Below are 26611 nucleotides of genomic sequence, written 5' to 3' on the forward strand. Positions count from 1 at the left end.
AGGCAGGGCCCCTGGGTGATGATGGGCTGTTGGAGGGGAAGAGGGTCCGGGAATGAGGTGGAAGCCAGGCTCTGTGCCGAGGGCGGGGGCTGCGGGCAGGTTCCCAGAGACCTGTTTAGGGAAAAGACAGGGCCCCAGGCTGCAGCCGGGGAAGGGGTGTCGCCCAGCCCCGCCCCACTTACGCCACTGCGCGGTTCCGCCACCGGAGCCCTCCCGTCAGGCTGCACGGCCACGGGTGGCCGCCAGGGGCCGCTGCATGGGCCCCGCGCCCCCGCCCCTCTCCATTGGCCTTTGTTGCCGTCGAGCGCCCCGCTTGACTCGTTCCCGTCCGCCCCCTGGGCCCATCGGTCGCGCCTGCGCACTCACCGCTACTCGGGCGCTCGCAGGGGGAGCTGCTGCAGGCTCCGCGGCGGCGGCAACGGAGGCTGCGGGGGCGACGGCGCGAGCGGCCGGGCTTCGGGGGGGAGCCGAGCCCGGCCCGGGAGCCCGAGCAGTGCAAGTGTGAGGCACCTAGGCCCCTCACGCTGGACTCCTCAGTCTCCCGGCCGCCTGTCCTCCACACGGGTATATGGGATGGAAGCGGGACCCTCGGGAGCAGGTAAGGGCCCTCGGGAGCGGGGAGCGGTGTGTGTTCCAAAGCCCTGGGGGCTCCCGCGGCAAGAGCATGGTTCCAGAGTGAGGAGAGGGGCTCTCAGGGGCTAAGGGGCCCATTTTGAAGGGGGCTGTGTGCAGTTCCGGCGGAGAGCCATGTGAAGATCTGAGAGCCGGGCTGTTTGTCCTAGGAAGCAGTATGCAGTCCTGAGGGTGGGAAGTAATCTGGCAGAAGGGCCTGAATGCACAGGAGTCCTTCCGTGAGGTCTGGGGAGGCCTACGGGGAGGCCCGGCAGGTGGCAGGGGGGCGGGCTCCAGGTGTCCAACAGAGGAGGGGGGCGACACAGATGGGCCTGGAACTACCGCCTGCCAGGGGCGGGGGCTCGGCCGTGCTGGGCTGGGCTAAGCTAATGTCTCTAGGGAGAAGGCGCCAGAGCCGGGCTCTGTGCTCCGCCCTAACTGGGCCTGAAGCGAGGGTGAGGGTCAGGGGGCGGTGGGTGGGGATCTAGCCCAGGGAGTTCCCCCTTAGGCTGGGGACTTGAGTGGTGGCGCGGGAGCATGCGCGGAGGTACCAGCCTAAAGGGCTGCCCTGTGTGGTGGGGGCGTGGCTGTTTGAATACCCCTACCCCTCCTCTGCCCTGTTTGGCTTGGGAAAAGGAGCGCACTGATGTGTGCATTCTCTCTTAGATTCAGTTGGCAGAGTACAAATGGAAATTGCCTTCATCCCTGTCTTGGGGTCTCTGACACTTGGTCCTTAAGCCCTGCAGTAGCAGTTTGCCAAAGAATGGGTTGAGGTAAACTGCCAGAGTGCCTTTTTCTGCCACATGAGGAAAGACTGGGACCGAAGCCATGCTTTGGGGAGCTGGTTCCCCCTGAAGATAGGCCTTAGAAAAGTGTTGGTCACTGAGAGACCAGACCCACGTGTTTTTCAAGTTTCTAGACCACTACTGAGGAGAGATGGGAGCTTGTAATCCAAGGATAGTGTCCTTTTTCTTGAACTGGTTCTTTACGTTACAGTGTAGTCTCTGTATTTTTGTGACTCGTTTCTCCCAGTGGATCTTTTCCCGTGTCAGGGGCATGTCATTAGACCCAAGGCTGCCAAGCTAGTCTGTCTGATAGACAGGTTGTTGGAGGTGGGGACATGGTTATTGACCCTGATAGTAGTCCTAACTTATTTGTCCTATTTATAGGCAGGAGAAAAGTAGAATAAGAATAGAGGAGAAACCGAGGCAGGACTGCCCAGAGGTTACTGGAGTCCTCAGGATGGGCTGTAGACTCTTATGATAACTTTTGTGTTCATGGTCTCTTACCTGTAGTAGAAAGGACAATCTGGACCCAGAATCCTTCAGGTTATCTCGCACCCCTTCCTTCCATTTGGTTTGGGGATGGCAACAGGGTTTTGGTTCACTTTGTAAAGATTTTAGGAAACATCTTTGTTTTTCAGGTATTGATCTTAAAACTCTCAAGTCTCTCATTCAGTGGTCTCTGATGTGTCGTGACTGCGTTTCTCCAAACACAAATAGCCTTGTGAGGTGGAGTGTGAATTCTAGTTCTCTAGGCTGGAGACTGTTCCAAACAACCTGTGGGCTCGAGTAGGGTGGTGAGGCCGCCCACGTCCAGGCTCGCCGATGAAGGCTCACTGTCCTAGATTACTAATGACTTTGGTTTGATGAATGTCTAGTGAGTTCTGGGGTGATGAAGAAATGGATTTGTTTGTTACAAGCAAGAAGCTTCTAGGTGAAGGGCTGGAGCATGGCCTCAGCTGTGTCAGTGGGAAGATGTTAGTTGAGTGGATTTGCCTCATCAAAAGATGCAATCGAAACTCAGGCTGGGAACTGTGATGGAGATCTATCCCATAATTGCTTCCTCCTGGCCCTGGGCAGTAGTACTATTTATTCTCTAGGAAGATGTTGAAGTATTGATCTGAGAAGCCTCAAAACCAAGGCACTGTTGCTCGTGGCCCGATGCGCCGTCAATGTACAGGTGTGTTCAGGCATGTGGACTGGCCTGGGAGCGCACTGAGGGTGGAGATGCTGTCTGACTTACCTGTGGCGGCAGCAGTTGCCTGGTGCATGGAGGCCCTGACATAGAGTGCGTGTTTATTAATTGACTCAGAGATCACATTCAAGTGTGAACATATGGTTAAACTCATGTGCATATTCTGTAATTTGTGTCTATGCATGTGGGTGTTTAATGTTTGTGGACAAATATTTTTGGAGAGATTGGTCTCTTAGCCTCTTCTTACTCACTGCCTAACTTACCAAGGACTCCTGCCCTTTGAGTAGGCTGTCAGGTTCTCCAGGAGGTGTGTGAGTCTCTGAGTTGATGGGGAGGGTCTGGGCCTTGAGCTCGGTTACTTTTCCTTCTCAGTGCTGGTTGGGGGAGGGGGAGTGTCATTTTCAGGGCCCCTCCCTTCTTGCTTTTGTCTGCAGGGAAGGGCCCCGCCCCTTTCCCCCTAGGCTGGAGCTTTGTCCTCTGTGCTGGGGCCCTCATCTGCATCACAAAGTGGCCGTCTGTCCCTGTCTGGGTCTGAGGGGAAGTGTCTTCCTTTCTCAGACTAAAAGCTGGGGGCTGGGCGAGGTTGGGGAGTGGAGAGCTCTGTGCTGCTCTGGTGCTTTCCAGGGGGCTGAAGGGCAGAGTGGTGGCCGTTTCCTCCCGCCTGCTTCCCTAGTTTGGGGATGAAATGAAGATAGACTTGTTCCCCGGTTTTACTCCTGGGGAGGAGAGTGCCCTAAGGCACTGGTGTGCTATCCCTTTCTGGGGACGAGAAGGCCCTGAGGGGAGTGTCTGCCCCACTCCCTAGCATTTCAGCTCAACTCCTAGTACTGGGGTGGAGGAGAGGCCTTTCTCCCAGGATTTGCCTCCCAGTCAGAGTTTGGAAGGGAAAGCTGTCCCCCAGCAAAGAGGTCAAATGCTTCTCCTGTGTAGGGTTTGTCGTTTGGGACAGTTGCAAGCATGCTTGTGTGGTTGTGCACTCTTGCGGTGTGCCTATGGGTGTACTTGTGTGTTTATTTCACGAATATACTGAATACCTGTGTTTATGCTTGGCATCAGCTTGAGTGGTGACCAAGTCAGGGATGGCCCCGTCTTTTGAAACTGCCCAGAGGATAGCGAGGAGTGCCTGTAGAAACTTTAAAGGGCCAGGTTGTATGTGATAGGAATGTTTGCCTGTGGGCTTGTCTGTAGTCTCTGTTGAGTTCATTCTGGGACAGGTATAGGTGTGAGTAGTTCAGGTCCCTTGTAGCTGCTTTCTGAAGGCCCCATTGCCTTTCGGTTGGACTAGGATTTCCCTCTGTAGATAGGGGCTGGGGCTGACTTGACCAGTGGTTGGAGGGAGACCAAGTGCCTCAGCTTTGGTAAGCTTGTACCTCCCACACTTGGTTCTGGCCTCTTCCTGACACCCTTGCTGAAGATGCCCTCCAGGCCCTCCAGGCCCTCCAGGCCCTCCTACCCCTTCCCACCCCAGTCTTTTGTGTCTGTTAAGGGAGGAGGTTCTGGACAAGTTTATCCCTCTCTCCTTCCACCTGGGCTGGTCCTCTACTGGCAAGAACAATAGTAGCTGAGGACAAAGGCTTACTTAGTCAGTCACACATACACACACACACACACACACACACACACAGCTAGAAACAACACTGGGAATAGCAGTCATGCTGGCCTCTCCTAGCCCTTTCCCAAGGGTCCCCTCTGTCTTGAAATCGATCCCCTCTGCTGTCTGGCCCCTCTGTGTAGAAAGATTGAAGCATGGGAAGGGTCTTATATTCTCCTGACTCAGTGTCTCCCTTACTGTTCTTCCTCCTGCCCACAGCCTCTAGCTCTTTCCCCATTCTTCACTGAGACAGTCCCTCCCTATCCCCCAACTATCTAGCCCTCACTCCTTTTCCTGGCCAGTCAAGCCATCTTCTCCTGTGACCTCCAGATCTGATCTTTTCTCCCACCCCTGCCAGCCTCTCTTTATTTTCGTCTCCCTCCTGCCTTGTCTTCCTTTATCTCCCTTCAGCTCCAAGCACTCCACATCTGACTTAACCCTGTCTCAGGCACTGGCATCGACATTCCCAGCCAGGGCTCTCTTGGGGTCTTTTTCCTGTCCACATTAACAGAGGATGTTATTACAAAGTCCTGACACCATTTTGTGTTCTGGGTGTTGACGGGTGAAGGGGCTCCTAGCCGAGAGCAGAGCATTCTGCTCTGCTAGATAACCTGGATCTAGAGATAGGTGTCTCAGTCTGGTATACAGAGAAGGAAGGGTTTGTAAACTAGCAACCAGATTTGGCCTGTTCTCTTAATGTGATAGGAACTCACTACACGTGTACTTGATGAAGTTTAAGAGCCTGGGAATGTCTGAGCTAGTGGAAGGAAGCCCCCTGCTGGGCTGAGAAACTGGAGAGAGACCTCTGCTCCCTGGGTCTGGGTCTGGGTCTGGGTCTGAGAGGCCTGTGCTTTCTCTAATCACAGCAGTTAGAAGATTGCCAGATCCGTCCTCACTGGCCTCTTTGTCTTCATAGCTGCAGGTGCCTACCTGCCGCCCCTGCAGCAGGTGTTCCAGGCACCTCGCCGGCCTGGCATTGGCACAGTGGGCAAACCAATCAAGCTTCTGGCCAACTACTTTGAGGTGGACATTCCTAAGATTGACGTTTACCATTACGAGGTGGACATCAAGCCGGATAAGTGTCCCCGCAGAGTCAACCGGTAAGCGATGCACATGGATGACACCAGTCCAACCTATTAGACAGGGAAAGGGGGCATGTTGGCTAGAGGACGCTGTACGAGCGGCGTACAGTGCCTAGCACAGTCCAGCATTGTTGAAATGGATGAGTAGAGGCTTAAGAATGAGTCTGGGGAAAGGAGCTAGTAGAGGAGAGGTTTAAAGGCAAGGCTAGAGACGGCAGGAATAAGAGTGGAATATTCTTGCTAAGGCAGCAGGATGTTGTGGGATGCACAGTGGGAGGGATTAGTCTTAGAAGAGGCAGATTAAACTGATTATGACTTGAAACCATATTTACATTAAAAACCTTAAGAATTGGCAGTGAAAAACTATTGTCCCCAGAACATTTTTGAAACAATATGGAGTGTATTTTCAGATTTTTTTGTGCATGCAGAAACATATGTATATGTAATATTAATGTACAACCCTATATACTTTATTCCATATTGTCCATTTTCCTTTTTAGCTAATATATTGGAAAATAGTACGTATTAGTATGAGTATATCTGCGTCATTCTTTTGTATATTCCGTGGAATGGCCATATACCTTGCTTGGTTTATTGAGGGATATTTAGATTGAGTCTAAGCTTTTGCTACAAGATTGAAGCTATTAAGTGTTATATAAAGATACATATTTTCACTAAGTAAGTGTATCTGTAAGATAAAATCCTAGGAGTGGATTGCTGGTACAAGACTGTTTAAATTGAGACTTTGTCAATTTTTAGAGGCAGCATCATCTAGGATGTCAGAGTGTAGGTTTTCAGGCTACACTGTAGACCTGCAAATCAGAAGCTGCTTTTAATAAAACCAATTTTCATTTACCCCAACCTTGCAAGAATTTAGAGGTTCTATTGCATATACTTACACCAACCTAGTATCTTTGATTCTTTTTCTTTTTTGCGTTTGAATAAGTAGATAGTTATATCTTGATCTAATTTTAAATTGTATTTCTCTAATGAAAGAAGTTAAAACATGTTTCTATTATATGTGTATATAATAATCTGTGAAACATGTATATAAAAATAAACGCATATGTAACAATCTATGGAAGAGGTGTTTCAAATGCTAGTAGAAGGGTAAGTACCTATGTAAGCATGTTTGTGTTTGTGTCTGAGAACTCAGTGGCCTTAGCTGCTATTCAATGCTCTTTTCATTGATGTTAGAGCTTTTTGACAGAAGGCTATTAGAAGTTGGTGGGAAAGGTTTCATATAATCAGTCTATGAGGGATGTAAGTAATCAAGATGAATTTCTGGGTATCACTAGCCTGGTTGGGATTGTAACCACTTGCTTTGCCATTGTTTCTAGTGGACCATTGTGAGTATGTTTAATGTTACAGCAGTCCTTAAGAGTTTGGTCCAGAAAGCGGAAGGACAGATAGTTGGGAGTCTGAAAATATGATGGCTATGCGGGACGTAAATAGGAGAATGCCGGAAGTGAGACTGGGGACAAGGAGATAATGGAGAGAAGACAGTGGTAGAACTTCAGAGAGCTGGAGAGATGAACTCGCTCTCTCACTCTCCGGTTTACTGTGCTTCTAGTCTGGCTAGCTCTTTCCCCATTGTGTTTTTGTTTGACAGACAGGGAATTAGAGGCTGTGGAAGGTTCAGGATAGACCCGGGAACGAGCCCTTCTTCCCTCGAAGGTCTTGGTGGTCTGAGGACCAGCAGCAACACCTAGGATGTCAAAATGTGGCTTTTCAAGCTATGCTGCAGACCTGCCAATCAGAAGCTGCTATTAAGGAAACCTCCTGGCGATTCATAGGAATGTTGAGGCTTGAGAAGTTCTGCCGTAGAGTAGACGTTACGAGTGAGCATAGTAGACGGGACAGTGCCTGGACCTTGAGCAGTTTCCAGAGGCCTGCAGTGATACACTCAGACTCCACATGCCACGTCTGTCTTCCACAGGGAAGTGGTGGAGTACATGGTCCAGCATTTCAAGCCTCAGATCTTCGGGGACCGCAAGCCTGTGTATGATGGAAAGAAGAACATTTACACTGTCACCGCGCTGCCCATTGGCAACGAGAGGGTAAGGCTAGGGGTGTGGCCAGGCGGGCGTCGGGTCTGCAGTGGGCCAGAGCACATAGACACCACCTAGGGTCTGGTATTCCAAGGATCCTTTTTTTCTTTTGTTCTGAAAAGTTTATTTTGGGGACATAGAGGCTCAGGGTTGATGCTCAGTGTACTGTGTGCCTGTCTCCAAACAGATCAAGGTTAGACTGAAAACATAGACCCAAAGGATTTTCTTCCGGGTCGAGAGGGCCAGAAACATTGAAGCGTCATCCTTGGAAAGAGGGCTGTGGGGTTTTTTATGCTGTAGGTTTTTTTGTTTTGTTTTGTTTTGGTTGTTGTTTTTGTGAGCCCCTGGTGACTTTAAGAGTTATGGCGTATCTGTGGAATAGGAGCCAGTGCATGGGGCAGGAGGACCAGGCTGTGGGAATGTGACAGTGACCCTTTCCTTCTTTCTGTTCTGAAGGTTGACTTTGAGGTGACAATCCCTGGGGAAGGGAAAGATAGAATTTTTAAGGTCGCCATCAAGTGGCTGGCCATTGTGAGCTGGCGTATGCTGCATGAAGCCCTGGTCAGTGGCCAGATCCCTGTGCCCTTGGAGTCTGTGCAAGCCCTGGATGTGGCCATGAGGCACCTGGCATCTATGAGGTACTGAGTATAGTTATTATTTAAGCTACAGGTGTTGGCAAAACTGCTGCTGGGGGAGGAGGGAGTGAGTATGGATTAAGGTCCCACAGTGTGTCACTGGGATAAAGAAACTGAAGTCTTCCCATGTGTCAGGCAAGTATATATATACATTTAGATGGTTAGATCCCTGGCCCTATCCTTACATACTATCCCCGCAGGGCAGAGAAACGGTAGAAACTTGTACAAGGTCAGTCTTACTATTGGCCCAAGAACAGAGCAGGCTTTAAAGCCCTGGTGTCCTGCCTTCCAGGCCAGGGCTCCTCCGTGCCCAGGATGCCTCACAGGGTGGGGGCCTGTGCCCGAGGGACCAGTTCTCTGCCTGTCCCTGCCAGGTACACCCCTGTGGGCCGCTCCTTCTTCTCACCGCCTGAGGGCTACTACCACCCGCTGGGGGGTGGGCGCGAGGTCTGGTTCGGCTTTCACCAGTCTGTGCGCCCTGCCATGTGGAAGATGATGCTCAACATTGATGGTGAGTTGGGAGAGCTATGGAGCCAGGGGCACCCTAAATCCAGTGACCACATCCCTCCCAGCTCTGCAGCCATGCTCCTCGTCCTGGCGCACCCTGTCCCTGTCCTGTCCTGGTACCCTGCAAAGAAGAGGGTATTAATTGTAATGCCTTTATTTTTATTTATTTATATTTTTTTCTGAAAGACTCTGAGTCAAGCTATCTCTCCCCTGTCCCCACAGTCTCAGCCACTGCCTTCTACAAAGCACAGCCAGTGATTGAGTTCATGTGTGAGGTCCTAGACATCAGGAACATAGATGAACAACCCAAGCCCCTCACTGATTCCCAGCGTGTCCGCTTTACCAAGGAGATAAAAGGTGAGGATCCACCCAAATGGGGAAGGGAAAGCGCTGCTTTCTCTGACCCCAACAGGAAACCTCCCTGGGAGAAGGCCAAGCAAGGGACCGTGAGCAACCTGTTTCAACCTTGACAAGTAGTGTGTGTATCTCAGGCCTGAAGGTGGAAGTGACCCACTGTGGACAGATGAAGAGGAAATACCGCGTGTGTAATGTTACCCGCCGCCCTGCTAGTCATCAGACGTAAGTTGCAGCATTGCTAAGCACAGTCAACTGGTAGCAGAGGGCTAAGTTCTGTAACCCCACTCCCTTCTCGGGTTGTCCTTCAGAATAAGACTTACACTGGCCTGTGCTTCCAGATAAGTGATGAGAATTTGGTGTCCTCTCCCTGACCTTCCCAGATTGTTTGAGCACCCCATGTGTTTTACCTTCTTGATCTCTTGGTTTCTTCCTTGGACCTATTCTGTAAAGCATGCACGGTCCACCGATTACTGTTGGGTTTGTAGATAAAGAACATTTCAATTTATTCTTCCCTCTGATAAAACAAGTCAGGATCCCTGGGTGAGCTGTAAGGAAATCATCAACTTGCAGCCCCTTTTGTGGTGCCAGGCTGTGTTGGACTCTTGTCTTTGGTACCTATTCTGTTTAGGCTTTAGAATACAGATGAGTCTGATACAGTTGACTGATGTGGAACTTGTGTATCCAACCCTTGGCTTTTCCAGGGAAGCCTCATGGCACTTGCTGTCCCACGAGTGACATGGAGGAGGAAGCAAGGCCTGGTGCCTTCTTTGGTTGGATCTGCAGAGAGGTGGGGGTGGGTGCTGAGTTACATACTTCCTTCCCTTCCTCCAAACAGGTTTCCCTTGCAGCTGGAGAGTGGGCAGACTGTGGAATGCACCGTGGCACAGTATTTCAAGCAGAAATACAACCTTCAGCTCAAGTATCCCCACCTGCCCTGTCTGCAAGTTGGGCAAGAACAGAAGCATACCTATTTGCCCCTCGAGGTAAGGCTCACCAGAGATGGTCATTGGGCCTGTGGAGCCAGTCATTGTCTCCCCTCCTCATTTTCAAGTTTGGGAAGATGATGTTCTAGGAAGGTTTACGGTTGTCTTCATGTGAAATATGGATTTTCTAGTTGCTAAATTCCTTTCTTTTCCCAGCTTTGTTCTCATGTTCTTTCAGGGCTGCTAGGCAGAAGGGCAAGCTGTCTGTCTGTCTGTCTGTCTGTCTGTCTATCTGTCTATCTAAGGCAAATATACATCCTGGGTCTATAGCCCAAGCTGGCCTTAAACTTACATTTAGACAGGGATGACCTTGAATTTCTGATCCTCCTGTCTCTACCTCCCAGGAACTGGGATTCTAGATATATACTACCATACTCAGTTTATGGGGTGTTGGGAATTGAACCCAAGGCTTTATGCATTCTAGGCAAGCACTGTGCTGAGTTGTGTCCCTGGCCTTGTATTTATTGTCAGGATGGAGATTTCAGATATTCACACACATGTTATCTCTTCATTTCTCCACCCTGCTCTCTACAGTTAAGGATGATGAGTTACTTGAAAATACAATTATATTTTATTCTGAAGAAAATGGAGATAAATATTCCCTGTTACCTCGGTGGCTAGTGTGCTCTCTTCTGGGAAAGTTTCAAATCTCCAGATTTTCGTGCCTTTGTACTTCACAAGCCTTTGAGATACAGCAGTCAACAAGAGGATAGTAATACTGTCTAAGTCACAGGATGCCAGTGTCGAGTCTCCTGGCAAAGTCTCGTGTAGAGTTTCTTACCGCCTATTCTCCGGTCTGGTGTGTGACCGTGAAGCATCATCAGTGTGCTGTTAGGACAGGCCTCACCTGAGCTGGTTTAAAAGGCAGAATCTCCATCTATCTAAAGGGGGAGTCGTCTGTACATTAGAGTTGGAGATGTGCTCACACAGACCCCCACTTATTCCAGCAGTAGGGTTGGGCAGCTTCTGTGAACTTAAAGCTCAAGCTTTTTTTTTTTTTTTTTTTTTTTTTTGAGCTTCTAGGGTTCCAAAGCCTAATCCAAGAAAGGGAGACTAAAGGGAGAAGAAAACAAAGCCAGAACTCTGGCTTGTTTACTAGCAGCTGATGTGCAGAAAGGGGGTGGAGGCCGTGTGTTCTTGGAGGTTAAACTGAGGTCCTTAGAGACAGTTCCAGCTAACTTGGTATGTACTGCGAGCTGGAAGTTTGTAAACAATGTTATTTATGTGAAACGGTAGTTTTCAGGGTGAATTATTTATATAGTTGTATACCTTGATTTGTACTGTTGCTTATTTAACAAGTATTTATTAAGCTCATAATATATGTTACATATAGTTTTAGGTACTAGCAGTATAGAGATTAAGTAGACGGAAAGGTTCCTTCCTCTCAGGGAACTTGTATTCTTCTAGAAAGACAGACAAGAAATCGACGAGCACCGTATGTAATCTCAAACGGTAATGAGTGCTGTAAAAGTAATAGAGCAGGCTAAGGGATAGAAGTAAGATGTGAGAGGCCAAGTGGCTATTTTAGTTATCGTTGTCAAGGGTGACCCCTTCTAGGAGACATTTGATCTGAGACCCAGATTATGGCTACCGTTCTTGTAATAATAGCAGGGACAAGGTTTCCTGGCAGGAGGGACAGCTACTAAAGTCCTGAAGCAAGACGGTCTGGGTCTTTCTAAGGGACAGAGGACCGTCGTATATTAGGGGAAATAAGCAATAGGAGATGATGGTGGAAAAGGTGGAGGGTTAGATTATATTAGGTGTTGAGGATTTTAAAACATTTTTAATAGCTTTATCAAGACATAAACGACATTATAAAAATGTGATAATATATAATTTAGTGGTACTTAGTATACTCACAGAATTATGCAGGCATCATGACTGTTTAATTTCAGGGTGTTTTATCACCCTCAGAAAAACCCCATACTTCTTTCCCTAATGGCCCCTAGTAACCATTAAGCCATTTTCTATCTCTGGATTTGCCTGTTTTAGACAAATTACATAACCAGAATCATACAGTCTATGTCCTTTTTGTGAATGGCTTCTCTCTCTCTCTCTTTCTTTCTTTCTTTTCTCGAGTTTTTGAGAAAGGGTTTCTCTGTGTAGTCCTGGCTGTCCGGGACTCGTTCTGTAAACCAGGCTGTCCTCGAATTTACAGAAATCCACCTGCCTCTGCCTCTAAAGTGCTGGGATTACAGGTGTGCACCACTATGCCTAGCTGTGAGTGGTTTCTTTCACTTGGCGTAATTGTTCTAGGATTCATCCTCATTGCGATGAGGGTTGTTCCATCATGTGGATACATCATTTTGTTTCTTCATCATTGATGGGCTTTTTGACTAGTAGAAGGAAAATCCTGCTGTAAGCATTCGTTTACTTGTTTTCTCTGAACACGCTTTCATTTCTCTTGAATGCATACACAAGAGTAAATGTATACGTAGCTATTTAGCGTCCTGAGTGCTGCCAGATTTGTCTCCATTTTGCAGTCCTGTGAGCAGTGAGTGGGGGTTTCAGTTTCTAGTCAGGAGGGGTTTTATTTTAATTATACTGGGAATCCGTGGAGGGTTTAAGTAAGAAAATGAGGATAACATGAAGCCCCACATATAGGAACTAAAAACAACCAGTGCCACCAACCTAGGTCTTTGTGGTCCTTATGCAGCTGTTCAGGCCACTGAGACCCAGCAGAATCATTTGTTCATGTTCAAGTCAGTTCGTTCCTGCACTGATCTTTTCTTTTTCAAATTGTAGGCAGCTGTGCACAGCATAAAAGTTACCATTTTAAGCATTGAGCGTGGAGCTCTGACATTAAGTACATTCACTTTGTCGTCCGTGTCTCATCACTGTCCATCTCCAGAACATTGTCCTCATCTGGAACCGGAGCTACACCCTGTAGGGCCCAACCCCCCTTCCAGCCTTGGCAGCCTCTGTTCTACTTTCTCTTTCTAGGAATTGACTGCTTCTCTAGGTTCTTTATGTAAGGAGAAGCCTATATTCATCCTTTTTGACTGGCTTGTTTTCACTCAGCACGATGTCCTCAGGGGTATCCATGTTGTTGTGGTGTGTTAGGATTCTTCTCCTATTTAAGGTGCAATACACAATATCATATTTGGTTTATATTTTTTAATGCTGATGGACACTTGAGTAGCAATACCATGTTCCACAGCAGCTTCACTGGTTTGTGTTCCCACCAGCAAGGCACAGTTCCGGTTTTAGTCCTTACTTGGTTTTCTGGCTGTGTTAGTTGTAAAGCTGTACCCGCCTGTGGAGTGCCACTACTTGAAAGCATCTTTAGGAAAGTAAATTCCAACCATCCTGGGTGCTCATGTATATTCTTTAAAATGTGTAATTTAAACGCAGGTGCCCGTGGCCTGGCTTTCCTTCCTATCGTTTTGTATGAATGCTGGGAGCTAGGACTAATGCCAGTGCATACAGAACATTGTTCCTACAGAACAAGTACTTTTTCTTCTTGACTTTAGAACATCTTGAGACAGCTAGTGATTTTTATTTGTTTTTATCCATAGCTGAGATGAAAGAAGTTGAGTCTCAGAGCAGTTAAGAGATAAGTCCAAGGTAACATCATTTAGAAGTACAGAGCTTTTCTTCAAACACAAGTCTCCTGAGACCAGTTGGCTTTCTACCCTGTTATAAGCTTTCCTCTCCCTGTGTCCTGATTAGAGGTCAAAGTCTTTTTTGTCACTAGACCTTGCATTTTGTTTTTGTTTTAAAGATTTATTTATTTCATGTGCATGGTGTTTTTGTCTGTATATACTCTATGTGAGGGTGTCGATCCCCTGGGACTGGAGTTTCAGATGGTTGTAAGCTGCCATGTGGATGCTGGGAATTGAACCCAGGTCCTCTAGAAGAGCAGCAGTGTTCTTAACTGCTGAGCCATCTCTCCAGCCCCTAGGCATTGTTTTTGATCTCCATCTTGTGTGCAGAACAGTGGAACCAAGTAGCATCATGTTCCTCATACTAACAAGGAACACCGCCAGTCAATAGAAATAGTGATTTCTGTGGCTGGAGAGACAGCTCAACCAGTACAGTGCTTACTTAGGATGCATACAGCCCTGGGTTCAGTCTCTGCACATACCCTGCTCTCATACATATACCCCTTGTTCCCCAGCACACACAAAAGAAAAATGAAGTAATGATTCCTGTACTTTCTGTACCTCAGGGGCTCAAGAATTCTTAGCTGTCTCTGCTCCTGGTTGGTTGCAGATGGAGCAACGTACTTTCTGCCACCATAGAGAGCTGCCATAGGAATCTGATTCGCTTAGATTATATTGGGTTTTTAATATTCAAAAGAGCTGTGTACTTAGTCCTTGGGTAAATAATAATGTATGCTGTAATTTATTGAGTGCAATGTTCCAGAGCTGTGCTCCGCTCTTTAAGTGTTTTATTTAATTCCTGGACACCCTATGGGATTGTAATTATTCTCATTTACTACATGAGACCTGATTGATCACAGACCTGGATCCCAAACTCTTGGTCACAGTGTATTTTTTTATACACAACTCTGTAGTCCTCTCCCCCATGTTTGAATGCTAAGCTACTGTATAAGGACAGGCTGTGCTCAGGCCATAACTACTTGCCCCCCTTTTCCTCAGGTCTGTAATATTGTGGCTGGGCAGCGATGCATTAAGAAGTTGACTGACAACCAGACCTCAACCATGATAAAGGCTACAGCTAGGTCGGCCCCAGACAGACAGGAGGAGATCAGTCGCCTGGTCAGTGGGACTCCTGAGTGATGCATGCTTGTTCCCTGAGCCTTTGGGGCCCTCCGTAGCATAGATGTTTTAATGGTGGGTCCAGCAAGACCTCCCTTCAGGAAAACCTGTCTGGATTTATTGTTTGTGACTTTTCAAGGTTGCTCTTGCTTCTTGAGCCTTTAGCTACTTCTTTCTTTTTCCCTCCTTTCTGACTCAGCTCCCACTTGCACTTCCACTCCCTTCATTTCCTGTTTCTCCCACCCCCTCTTTAGGGCTAAGTTTTGGCAGCCTCAGCTTCTCTTCAGGGCTCTCTCCTCGGGACCCAGAACGTGAGCAATCTTGCCAAGCTGCTGGTCTCCTGAGATCCCCTTCTTTTGCCCTGCAGATGAAGAATGCCAGCTACAACTTAGATCCCTACATCCAGGAGTTTGGGATCAAAGTGAAGGACGACATGACGGAGGTGACGGGGCGAGTGCTGCCGGCGCCCATCCTGCAGTATGGCGGCCGGGTGAGCAGGGTCAGGGCCAGACAACATCTCTGGGGCATCCGGGGGCAGTTGGGTTACATAGCTTAGGGGCTGTTGTTCCCTCCTCCCATGGCTTTACTGAGGCTCACCTGGGTGCCCCCTCTGCCTGTCCCTAGAACCGGGCCATTGCTACACCCAACCAAGGTGTCTGGGACATGCGTGGGAAACAGTTCTACAATGGGATTGAGATCAAAGTCTGGGCCATCGCCTGCTTCGCACCCCAAAAACAATGTCGAGAAGAGGTGCTCAAGTAAGGATGGAAGAGAGTTGGGTTTGGGGGTGGGTGAGTGGGAAGGATCCCAGAACTGTTGACCCCACAACCTCTAGGGTCAAGATTGACCTGCCTTTTCTCTTTTAACTCTGCTTTTTTTTTTCCTACTCACATTTCTGCCTATTCTCTTCTGTGTGTGTGTGTGATCAGAAGACTCCAGGAGCCATATCTATGTCAGAGATGAATTTTAGGGTATGAATCACCTAAGGGAGGCCTGAGTCATTTTATTGTTCTAATTATCATAATTGGTAATAAATAGTAGTGGTAGTAACTATAATGTTTATGCTAACATTATACACTTAAGTGACTAATTTATGTTCTTTCATCTTAAGCGTGAGTAGGTGGTGTCTTAGTTGCTTTTCTATTGCTATAATGAAACACCACAGCCAAGGCAATGTATAAAATAAAGACTTTATTGGGCTTACGGTACCAGAGGAGGAGGCCATGACCATCATGGCTGGGATGTGGCAGCAGGCAAATGTGATGCTGGAGCCTTGGCTGAGCGTTCACATCTGAGAGGGAGCAAACTGGGATGGTGTGTGCTCTTGAAACCTCAAAGCCCACCTTTCAGGGACACATATCCTCTAACCAGGCCACCCCTCCTGAAAACGGGGTTACCATCTGGGCCCAGGCTTTCAAATATCTGAGCCCATGGGGGCTATTCTTATTCAAACCAAATGTGGTAATATTTTAAGACACTGAGGCTGAAAGAGGTTAGATAACTTGTCCAAAGTGCGCACATCAGGAAAGGTTCAGAGTTAGGATCAAACCAGATAGGAGCTTCAAAACTTATATTTCTAGTTAGAAACTCTTTTTTTTTTTTTTTTCCTATCAAGGAGCAGCAGCTGATCCTCTGAGCTGTGCTCATCAGTACATAGTTGAGTCAGACCCAAGTGACCTGAAGTAGGTGTCCATGAGCTGAGAGGCCCATTGTCATCCTTGAGAGGCTGGGAATAGATGGCAGCAAGGAAGGAGAAGATAATTGTCAAATAGCTTAAGAGAAGTTATCAGCCTGTTAGAGTAGATGTTAGAGAAGTAACAGCCTGAATGAGCAAACAGAAAACTCACTTGACACTTTTCCTATAGGCTTTAGTTTTTTTAAAAGTTTTATTGAGTTAGCTTAAAACATCAAAAAGTGCACATACGTAAAGGTATGGTTTAGTTTCTGGTGTCTATTTAAGTGGTGGCTCTATAGATGGGAATCGGGTCATTGTATTCTGATAATGAGGGAGTCAGTGGAGGTGACCATTTTGACTTTGACAAAGGTAATGGAGATTTGTGCTCTTTCTGTCCTTGATAGAATTACTTCTATCAGCTCCTGCTGGACGCAGGCCTTCCAGGCCCTTGGCCTCCCTTCCCCCTCCCACACACAGACACGTAGCCCCCACCATCATAATTGTAATTTCACTGGAATTTTTTTATTTCCTTATTTGTTCTTTAGTGTCCTCTCCTGGATTCGTTAGATTTAGGCCAGGCGGTCCTGCATTAGATCTGACATCGCGGCAGCACTAGAAGGGCCCCCAGCTCTTTGCCCTTATGTCATAGTAAGCCCATTGGTACCGCTATCCTTTTCCTACTCCTTGTCCTGCCCTGGTTTGTTTGTTGTCGCTTTTTTGGTTTGCCAGGGACTGATAAGCCTAAGACCTCAGGTTTGGAGGAGTTCAGTGCATCAGGCTCTCTCTCCTCGGTGACCCCTACACGTAGGGCATAGGAAAGTAACTTGTGTGTCTGGATCCGTGGTACCTGATTTAATGCATACTTCTGGGCCAAAGATAAAGATTCCTGCATGTTCAGCCATAAAAACTGTGGCATGTAGAGGAGACTCTAGGGAAAATATGCATAGAAAGTAGAAACTGGGAATAGAAAAGCTAGGAAGTAAAGGAAGCCAAGGCTCCTAAATATAGAGGAGGACATAGGATTCAGAGCAGAGAAAAGCATCCTTTCCACCAAGTGGGGAGACGTGTCCATCCTTTGTCTGGCTTTATTGCTGTAACTGCGTCACTGAGGGTATGGCCTTCCGTAGTCTAGATATTTCAGTACTTTTTGGTTCCTAGCATTAGACATAGTATCCCAGTCATAGTCTGGTATTGGCGGGAAGAAAGGGAATACCCACTCTTGAAGTAAAGACCCATTATTAATGAAATCTGGTTTAAAAAAATTTTTTGATTAATGTTTTGGTAGCTATACTATAGTTGTATGTGAAGCAGAGTAATGAAAGAAATAGTGTTAGCAGACCATTAAAGCCTTATTGCTTATTTACAGGAGGCAGTGGTTAGCTTATAGTGCTTTTTCATAAATTCCAGTTTTTGAGTGGGGATGTTGAGACATAAGTATTCTTGGGACACAGTATCACTCTGAATCTCTCAGGCTGGCCTCGAATTCATGGTAGTCCTTCTGACTCAGTCTCTCAAATGTCAGAATTATGAGTGTATGTTATGCCTTGAGACCTGCAGATTATAGGGTTTTTTAATGTTATTATTTATTAGTTTCTATTTGTTTAAAAGATTTTTTTTTGAATAATGCAGCTATCAGACATGATACCTCAATGCGTATAATCCCAGCACTCAGAACACACAGACAGGAAATTGCCTCATGTTTGAGGCTGCCTGGTGCTATGTATTGTGAATTCCAGGCCAGTCAGGCCTACGTAGTGAAACCCTATCTCACAGTGATGGTGCACGCCTTTAATACTAGCACTCAGGAGGCAGAAGCCAGCTAATCTCTGAGTTCAAGGCCAGCCTGGTCTAGAGAGTGAGTTTTTCAGGATAGCAAGGACTGTTATATAGAGAAACCTTGTCTTGGGGGAAAAAAGCCAAAATTGTCTTAGGGTTTCTGTTTCTGTGATAAACACCATGACCATAAACAACTTTGGGAGGAGAGGGTTTATTTTGCTTCCAGTTCCACATCACAGTCCATCGCTGCGGGGACTCGGGGCAGGAACTGAAGTAGAAGCCGTGGAGGAATGCTGCCTACTGACTTGCTCAGCCTGTCCTCTTATGCACCAGAGTGCCACCTGCCCAGGGCCTGTACCACCCCTGCCCAGGGCCTGTACCACCCCCTTCGGCTGGGCCCTTCCCCAGCAATCACTAATTTAAAAACTGCCCAAAGGCTCGTCTACAGATGAATCTGTGAAGACGTTTTTCTCAGTTGAGGCTCCCTCCTCTCGGGTGGCTCCAGCTTTTTGTTGTTTATGAAAAGTTAGCCAGCACAATAATAATGTAGAAATAATATAGTCCACACCCACATAGTCAGCATTCACAGTTTCTTCATGTTTACATCATTCTTTTTAAAAAATGTAAACTTGACATTCTCTGATGTCCTGCATTGCAGTTTCATGCTTCTCTAATCATATGGTTGCTGGTGTGAATTATAATCTTACTACCCAGGATTTTTTATGAGTGTATATATGATTTATACTTACACAAAATAATGCTGTTTCTACCTTACATATTTTTATTAAATATGTGAAAAAATACATCCTGAACTGCCATTGATATGAATATGGTATATGTTTTTGAAACATTCATTTCTGTCCTCTTTGGGTTTTTTGTTGTTGTTGTTGTTTTATGTAAGGATTTTTTTAATCTTTTCTCATTTTATATAGCTATCCCCATTCCCACTCCTTCCCCTCCTTCTACCTCATCCTTTCTCTGACCCCACCCTCCCATCCACTCCTCAGAAAGGGTAAGGCTTCCCATGGGGAGCCAACAAAGTCTGACACATTACTTCAAGATAGGTCCAATATCTAGGCTTGAGGTAGGTCCAAGACCATCCCTCTATATCTAGGCTGAGGAAGGTATCCCTCCAAAGAGAATGTTCTCCAAGATGCCATTTTAAGCACTTGGGATAAATCCTAGTCTCACTGCCAGTGGCCCCACAATCTGCACAAGCCTCACAACTGTCCCTCACATTCAGTGGGCCTAGTTTGGTCCTGTGCAGGTCCCCATCTAGTCCTGTCCCGTCTCTCTCAGACCCTCCCCCCATCAGTCCGGAGTCAGTGAGCTCCCAATCGCTCAGGTCAGCTGTTCCCGTGGGTATCCCCATCATGGTCTTGAACTGAAGTTTAGCTCAGCCGTTTCCTGTGGATCTCTGTATCTGCTTCTATCAGTGGTTGGATGAAGGTTCTGTAATGACAGTCAAGGTAGTCATCAATCTGATTACGGGGAAGGCCAGTTTAGGCACCCTCTCCTCTGTTGCTTAGAGTCTTAGCTGGGGTCATTCTTGGAGATTCCTGAAATTTCCCCAAGTGCCATGTTTCTCACTAGCCTATTAATGGCTCCTTCAATCAAGATATCTCTTTCCTTTTTTTGCCTCTTTGTCCTTCCCTCTTTTTGAGCATCCCCTTTCCCTCATGTTCTCCCCCCCATCCACCCTTGTTCCCCCCCTCCGCCCAATTTTCTCAGATCTAATTTGTTTCCCCTTCCCGCAGGATCCATGCATATCTCTGTTCTCTTTGTCGATTCCTGCTTTTATTAAGTTTTTTACTCAGTGCTGTGTGTGAATCCAAGGCCTTGTACCTGCCAGACAAGCACTTCACAGCCCATTGCTTTTCCTTTAAATAATACGATTTTTAAAAATTAAAATACTTGGCGCTCATTTTTTTTTTTTATATTTATGTAGCTACATCCACCCTCTTTACCAACTCTGTTGCCTTTCTCAGGATTAAACCTAAAGCCAGAGGAAAGAAACTTGCTTAATATTTGGCTCTTCGCCTTAGGGAGTGAGCAGGGGGTGGGAGGAGCTCATCGTTTCCTTGAGCACCTTCTGCGCGTCCATCACTGGTTGACCCCGTTTACTTGTGGCAGAGAAGCCTTACACTTAGGCATCTGTTTGCTTGTTTTCCCCTGTGGACATGTGACAAGTACAGCTATCTACAGCTCTCTCACTCAGACAGAGTGAGAAGGAAGACAGATCCCTGAGAATTCCCACAAGTCCTTTGTCTGCTTTCTTCAGCTCCCTTAGTGCTCTCTTTAGTTGAACAAGCTCTGTCTTGCTTTCCTCTACTTTAAATGTAATTTTTACATCAACTATGGTTGGATCATTCATGTTAGAATCTCACAGTGCTGAAGACCCAGGATGGAGGCCTTTGGTCCATCAGATCCAGTGGGGTTTATCACATCCTGCCATGACCGTGTTTGCACTACAGGAACTTCACGGACCAGTTGCGGAAGATTTCCAAGGATGCGGGGATGCCCATCCAGGGTCAGCCTTGCTTCTGCAAATACGCGCAGGGAGCAGACAGCGTGGAGCCCATGTTCCGGCATCTCAAGAACACCTACTCAGGACTGCAGCTCATTATCGTCATCCTGCCCGGGAAGACGCCAGTGTATGGTACAGTTCTCCTGGGGCCGTCATCATAGTGATAGGATTCGTTTCGCAGTGGCCCTCTGGGGGCTTCTAGAGAGTCAGTGGAGAATTTTGGCTTTAGCCAGAGATGTTCATTAATGTCAGTTTTTTGTTTGTTGTTGTTTTTAATTGGAGAAATATTCTGTCTGAGCCCTTGAGTCTGTGTTTTCCGAGGCTTTTCTGCGACAGGGTCTTTCTGCCAGGCGGAGGGTACAGAGATGGGTCAGGCCAGATAGGGGTCACTTAGGAGTGGGCTCTTAGGACATTAGGAGCTCAAGCTGCATATGTAGTGTTTCTGCTGCTGTTGTGCCTAGTGGCTTAGGCTAACATTTCTCCCTGTTTCCCCTTTATTATTTACCAGATGACTGTAAGTCTCTTGCTCTGTTCCTTCCCTTCCTCTGCCTGCTTCAGACATTGTGCTGTTCCTTTTACTTCACTTCTGCATTTTCCATTCAGTTTTGGTGCCTTGGGGACGTCCTACTTCTCAACCTTTAAACATCTTCAGAGGAGCTGTCCTGAAGCGCACTGCAGCAGTTCTGCAGCGTGTCTGGGGCTTTCTCCTTGGTTTACATTCTAGGCGCATTTCCTCACCAGCACTTACTCTTTAGCCTGCGTCCCTCTGCCTCGTCCCACCACTGCCCAGCTTAGTACTGTTATCATCTTAAAACCAGCCCTGGAATTCTCTTCAGTTCCCATTTGTTTGTCCTCTCTCCTTCTACAGGTTTATTGGTCATCTCTTCTAGTGTGTGTGTGTGTGTGTGTGTGTGTGTGTGTGTGTGTGTGTGTGTGTATGTGTGTGTACATCTCTGCCATAGTATGTGCGTGGAGGTTGGAAGATAACTTGAGGAGTTGGTTCTCTTCTATGAAATGGGTTCCAGGGATTGGGCTTGAGTCATCAGGCTTTGTGAAAACACTTCCCCCATATACCCCTACTGAATCCCCACTAGTCGCTAGTCCCTCATACCTTTCATGAATAGGTTAACAGGTCAGACTTTTTTTTTTTAAAAAACATTTATTTATTATGTATACAGTGTTCTGTATGCCTGTAGGTCAGAAGAGGTTACCAGATCTCATTACAGATGGTTGTGAGCCACCATGTAGTTGCTGGAAATTGAACTCAGGTTCTTTGGAAGAGCAGCCAGTGCTCTTAACCTCTGAGCCATCTCTCTCCAGCCCCCCAGATCAGATTTTTTTAAAGCAACCACAAAACTCCAAAACTAGTTGGGCAGTGGTGCGGTTACATGCCTTTAATCCCAGCACCCGGGACACAGGCAGGTGGATCTCTGTGAGTTCGAGACCAGCTTGGTCTACAAGAGCTAGTTCCAGGACAGGCTCCAAAAGCTACAGAGAAACCCTGTCTCGAAGGAAAAAAAAATTTTAAAAATTTAAAAAAAAAAAAAAAACTTCACTGGTTTTCCTTCAGTGCTGCATACAGGGCTTTCAGCTTTCTCCTGCATTGTTCATGTAACAAACCTACTACAAAGTCACTGAGAACCCAGCCTTAGTCCTCCTTATACCAGTCAACCAATTTAGGCGAGTTGCCCAGCTCCTCTGAGCTTCCTGAGTTGGTTATGTAAAAGGCAGTGTCTAGCAGAGACCTTGGCAAGAGCAGGCGCTTTAGATGCTCATTCTGGGTTGGTGCTTTCCACTCTGGTTGTGTTTTTCTCACGGCATTTTCCCTTCACTTGGAATGCGTATCTTACCCTTAAAATTTTCTCCTCCTTTCAAAACCTAGTTTAAATTATACTTCATTTTCTAATGACTTTTCACAAAGTATCACCACAGTGTAACAAATATGCCTAGAACTTTGCTACCACTGGGGTCCCTCACTACAGCCCCCTCCCTCCAGGGGGGACCATTGTCCTCACTTCAAACACTACTCTGAATTACTCGAAAATACTGTTTTCAGGTAGACTGTTGCTTGCTCTTTTTTACTGTGTAACTCAGGCTGCCGTGGGAGTCATGTCTTCCTGCTTCCGTTGCTGGGGTTATGGGTTCAGCCATCACATCTGGCTCAGGGTACATTTTTACATGTTTCCCCTCTGCTGGGATTGTCCTCTTTGAAACCCCTCTTTCCCAGATCTCAGTTGAGTTATTACATGCTCCTTATTACCCCTCTTATACATTCTTATAGCTCAGTTTACCAGTTACATTTTTTTGTGGTTCTAAAGATTAGTATTAGATATTAAGCACTGTAAGAATAAGGACCAGGAATCCTTGTTTCTAGTCATGGTATTCCCTAGAACTTCATATACTGTGTAACATCTAGTAGACTTTCAGTAAATTTGCCATGCACTCATCAGTTTTCTCTCTGCCCGTAGCTGAAGTGAAGCGTGTTGGAGATACACTCTTGGGAATGGCAACACAGTGTGTGCAGGTGAAGAATGTAGTCAAGACCTCACCTCAGACCCTGTCCAACCTCTGCCTCAAGATCAATGTCAAACTTGGTGGCATTAACAACATCCTAGTCCCACACCAGCGGTATGAACTCCCATTCGCTTGCTTTTGTCGAGGTAACCTGCTGGGGATGGATGAAAAGACAAGAACCACCTCCAGAGTGGCTGAAGCAGAAGAGGAAGACTAGAATGGGGACTGGATGGTACCAGCCAGAGAAGACGCAATTCCTCACCATTTTGTTTTCTCTCCTTGCTCAGCTCTGCTGTTTTTCAACAACCAGTGATTTTCCTGGGAGCAGACGTTACACACCCCCCGGCTGGGGACGGGAAGAAGCCTTCTATTACAGCAGTGAGTGATTCTTTAACTCTGAGTCCTTAAGCGTGCTCATGAGTTCCCTGTCCAGCCAGTGTGCCATCCCTGTTACCCGCTAACCTAACCCTGAGTGGCACCATTTAGAGGGAAGAGTCAGAGTAGGATCTGGGAAGTGGGGCACTGAGACCACAGCCTGTGGCCAGAAACTTTGTCTCTCAATAGCTTTCTCTACATTTGTGTTTTTCTTTCTCACTTCAGTTTTAGGGAGGGTGAGGAAGTGACTATGTATCTCTTCTCTGAAATCTCTTTTAAGGGATTACTTAATTGTAGGATTGACCTTTTTTTTTTTTTAACTTTACTTCGACCATTGGTCCATCAACTGGGTTAGCTGTCTCTCTACTCCCTACGGTATCTAGAGCACTTAATTTTTTCCCCTTCACCTTTCGTGGTGGGTATCAGACCCAGAGCCTTGGTCTGCTAGGAAAGCATTTTATCCTGAACTACAAGTCTCACCCCTAGGGCACTTAATTTGACAGGAACAACGAAGAAAGAAAAACAGTATAAAATGCATGAATGTGGATCAGTTGAATGACCTTGTCTTTAGGGCTCATGTCAGTCTGATGAGCATAGGTGTTTTCCAGGTACTGCAAGGGCACTAAAAGCAAACATTCTTGTCACATATTAAGTGAATTCTGCTTTTGTGGCAGCACAGATTGAAACCAGTGTTTCTTGGATCCTAAACCCTGTTCAGTGTTTCTGCATGGATACCAGGTAGCTACTGTCCTCTGCTGCCAAGACTCCTGGTCTAGGAACATCCTGAGTGGACTCACCCAGTTATACAGCATTCTTTCTCAGCAGTCCTTCCCCAGGCCCGTTGTGTCACAGCAAGGGAAGGCGGTATCCCAGAGGCTGGTGCTTTCTTTGTTGTCAGGTGGTAGGCAGCATGGATGCACACCCCAGCCGATACTGTGCTACCGTGCGTGTGCAGCGCCCACGGCAGGAGATCATTGAAGACTTGTCCTATATGGTGCGGGAGCTGCTTATCCAGTTCTACAAGTCCACCCGTTTCAAGCCCACCCGAATCATCTTCTACCGAGATGGGGTCCCTGAGGGCCAGCTCCCCCAGGTATGGTTCCTAGTTCTTGTTGCAGTCAGAGGGCTACTTTTTCAGAACTGGTGGTGCTGGGAGAGGCCGTGGATCACAACTGAGGAGCAGACTAGTGTTCATAGACCGCTGTTTCCACACGTGCGTCTCAGTGCCCTTTGGTGGTTAGTGTTGAACCATTTAGACCAGTGGCTCTTTTTCTTTCTTTTGAAGCAGGGTCTCACTGTGTAGCACTGCTGGGCCTGGAACTCACTATGTAGATCAGGCTAGCCTCACCTGACAGAAATTCCCTGTCTCTTCCTCCTAAGTGCTGTGATTAAAGATGTGAGCCACCGTCCGCAGCCAGGCCGGTGTTAGCACTGCCTGAATACCCCCTCATTTCACAGAGCATGTTAAAATTCAGCTGTTTTCTCTAAGCTGTCAGCAGCTATTAAGGTCCACTGAGACTTCTGTGCCTTCATTTTTTTTCAGTTAATTATCAGTTACCATAGTGGCCTGAGGTAATTCCTACTAGTAAAGTCAATAGATGTGGTAAAAATGAGACTTGGGGTGTTAAAACTTGTTGAAATCTAGTTTTAGCTAATTGCAATGTTCATCATTTATACCATACAAATAGTTCTTTTTTCTTGTAGCCCAGGTTGGCTATACACTTGTGATTCTCCTTCTTCCACCCCCTCAGTCTACGGTTCTAATTTGCACCATTATGCTCAGTTTATGAAATTATTTTTCTGTTATGTTCCTTGAGATTGAACCCAAGGCTGTATGCATACAAGGCATGTGCTTTGCTTTAGTTATATTCTGGTCCCTACTTGTTTTGACTTTCTGTATCCATTGCCTATTGTAGCATGTCTATTTTCTTATAATCCTGATACAGTTTGTTTATTTTTTAAATTATATTCATCCCCTTCTATATGCATTGCAGGAACTGGACATCTACTTTTCTCTGGTGTTTTTAACCCTGTCTTCTACTCTTAGAAATCTTGATTTTTAAGTTTGGATAATTTATTTACTTTTTTAGTTACTTACTTATTGGCTTTTTGAGACAGAGTTTTTGTATATATCGGCTCTGGCTATGCTAGAACTCACTCTGTAGACCAGGCTGACCTCAAACTCACAGAGATCCCCCTGCCTCTGCCTCCTGAGTGCTGGGATTAAAGGTATACACCACCACTGCCCAGAGTCTTAAGTTTGGACATTGTAATCTGTAGGGTCTTCTCTGTGACGTTTGTCCTGAGCACTGGGACTAAAGGTGTGCACCACCACACCTTTCTAGTTCCGTGTCTTAATGTACTTTTGTAAGATCTCTTTTTGCACGGAGACCAGATGGGTACTGTCTTCTGATACCAAGACAAGACTCCGAGGTTTTCTAGGAATATACCAAATGAATATGGGCACCAGGACCTCTCCTTTCTAATTTTTGAGCATCAGCTTAGAAAGCTTATGTGCATAAAGCCATATACAAGTTGTAATGTTTTTAGTTCGGTGATGAACTAAAAAAGGCCTTGGGTCTTCTCGCTCTCTACCTTGTGCTAGATTCTTCACTATGAGCTGCTTGCCATTCGAGATGCCTGCATCAAACTGGAAAAAGACTACCAGCCTGGGATCACCTATATTGTGGTGCAGAAACGCCATCACACCCGCCTTTTTTGTGCTGACAAGAATGAGCGAGTGAGTGAGGACGTGCTGAGGTCGCCAGTACTCTCATCCTGTCTCCTTTACCTTGAGAGAGAAAATGTCTGGGAATTTAGTTGTTTTTCCTGTGTGTCCTCCCTGGCTCTGTTTTCCCCATGGCTTTGTGGGCCATCCTCCACCACATTCCTTCCCTTAGTCCCTCCTGCTCCCCTCCTTCCCTCATACTTCCTCTCCTCCTCCTAGCTCCCTGGCCTAGACCCTATATATAGACCAGCTCTCAGAGAAGGGAAAGGGAACTACCATTTATTGAACTTCTCCTATGTGCCAGACACTGTTCAAGGAATCTTCCTCACAGCAACTCTGTGAGGTAGGTACTATTAATATCTCCGTTTAACCTCAGAAAGGTTAAATGACTTGCTAAGAACACAAAGCTAGTAAAGAGCAAAACCAGGATTCAAACACTTGACTTAGAAGCCTAGTATTTCAAGACCTAGTTCCCCGTGAGAATAGAAACTTCTTTG

General features: G+C 46.7%; 1 protein-coding gene across 3 annotated transcripts in view; it reads left to right on the plus strand.

The window, feature by feature from the left end:
* The first annotated feature begins 392 nt into the window (after nucleotides 1-392).
* LOC126509654 (protein argonaute-1) overlaps nucleotides 393-26611 on the plus strand; it is a 31935-nt gene continuing 5716 nt past the window's right edge. The window contains exons 1-16 of one of the 3 annotated variants that reach the window (XM_050155672.1): nucleotides 393-598; nucleotides 5097-5280; nucleotides 7202-7322; nucleotides 7770-7951; nucleotides 8323-8459; nucleotides 8678-8812; nucleotides 8947-9034; nucleotides 9648-9795; nucleotides 14400-14519; nucleotides 14887-15018; nucleotides 15144-15277; nucleotides 20445-20629; nucleotides 22966-23125; nucleotides 23299-23389; nucleotides 24285-24479; nucleotides 25992-26126. In XM_050155672.1, coding sequence (XP_050011629.1) covers nucleotides 574-598; nucleotides 5097-5280; nucleotides 7202-7322; nucleotides 7770-7951; nucleotides 8323-8459; nucleotides 8678-8812; nucleotides 8947-9034; nucleotides 9648-9795; nucleotides 14400-14519; nucleotides 14887-15018; nucleotides 15144-15277; nucleotides 20445-20629; nucleotides 22966-23125; nucleotides 23299-23389; nucleotides 24285-24479; nucleotides 25992-26126 — 2172 coding nt within the window. In that variant the 5' untranslated portion in view covers nucleotides 393-573. Of the gene's footprint in view, nucleotides 599-5096; nucleotides 5281-7201; nucleotides 7323-7769; nucleotides 7952-8240; nucleotides 8460-8677; nucleotides 8813-8946; nucleotides 9035-9647; nucleotides 9796-14399; nucleotides 14520-14886; nucleotides 15019-15143; nucleotides 15278-20444; nucleotides 20630-22965; nucleotides 23126-23298; nucleotides 23390-24284; nucleotides 24480-25991; nucleotides 26127-26611 lie in introns of those variants that run through there. The other 2 variants (XM_050155683.1, XM_050155694.1) reach the window with 2 other exon arrangements.

Source organism: Alexandromys fortis, unplaced genomic scaffold, assembly GCF_014885135.2.
Source record: "Alexandromys fortis isolate MF-2015 unplaced genomic scaffold, M_Fortis_MF-2015_v1.1 scaffold_26, whole genome shotgun sequence".
NCBI lineage: Eukaryota > Metazoa > Chordata > Mammalia > Rodentia > Cricetidae > Alexandromys > Alexandromys fortis.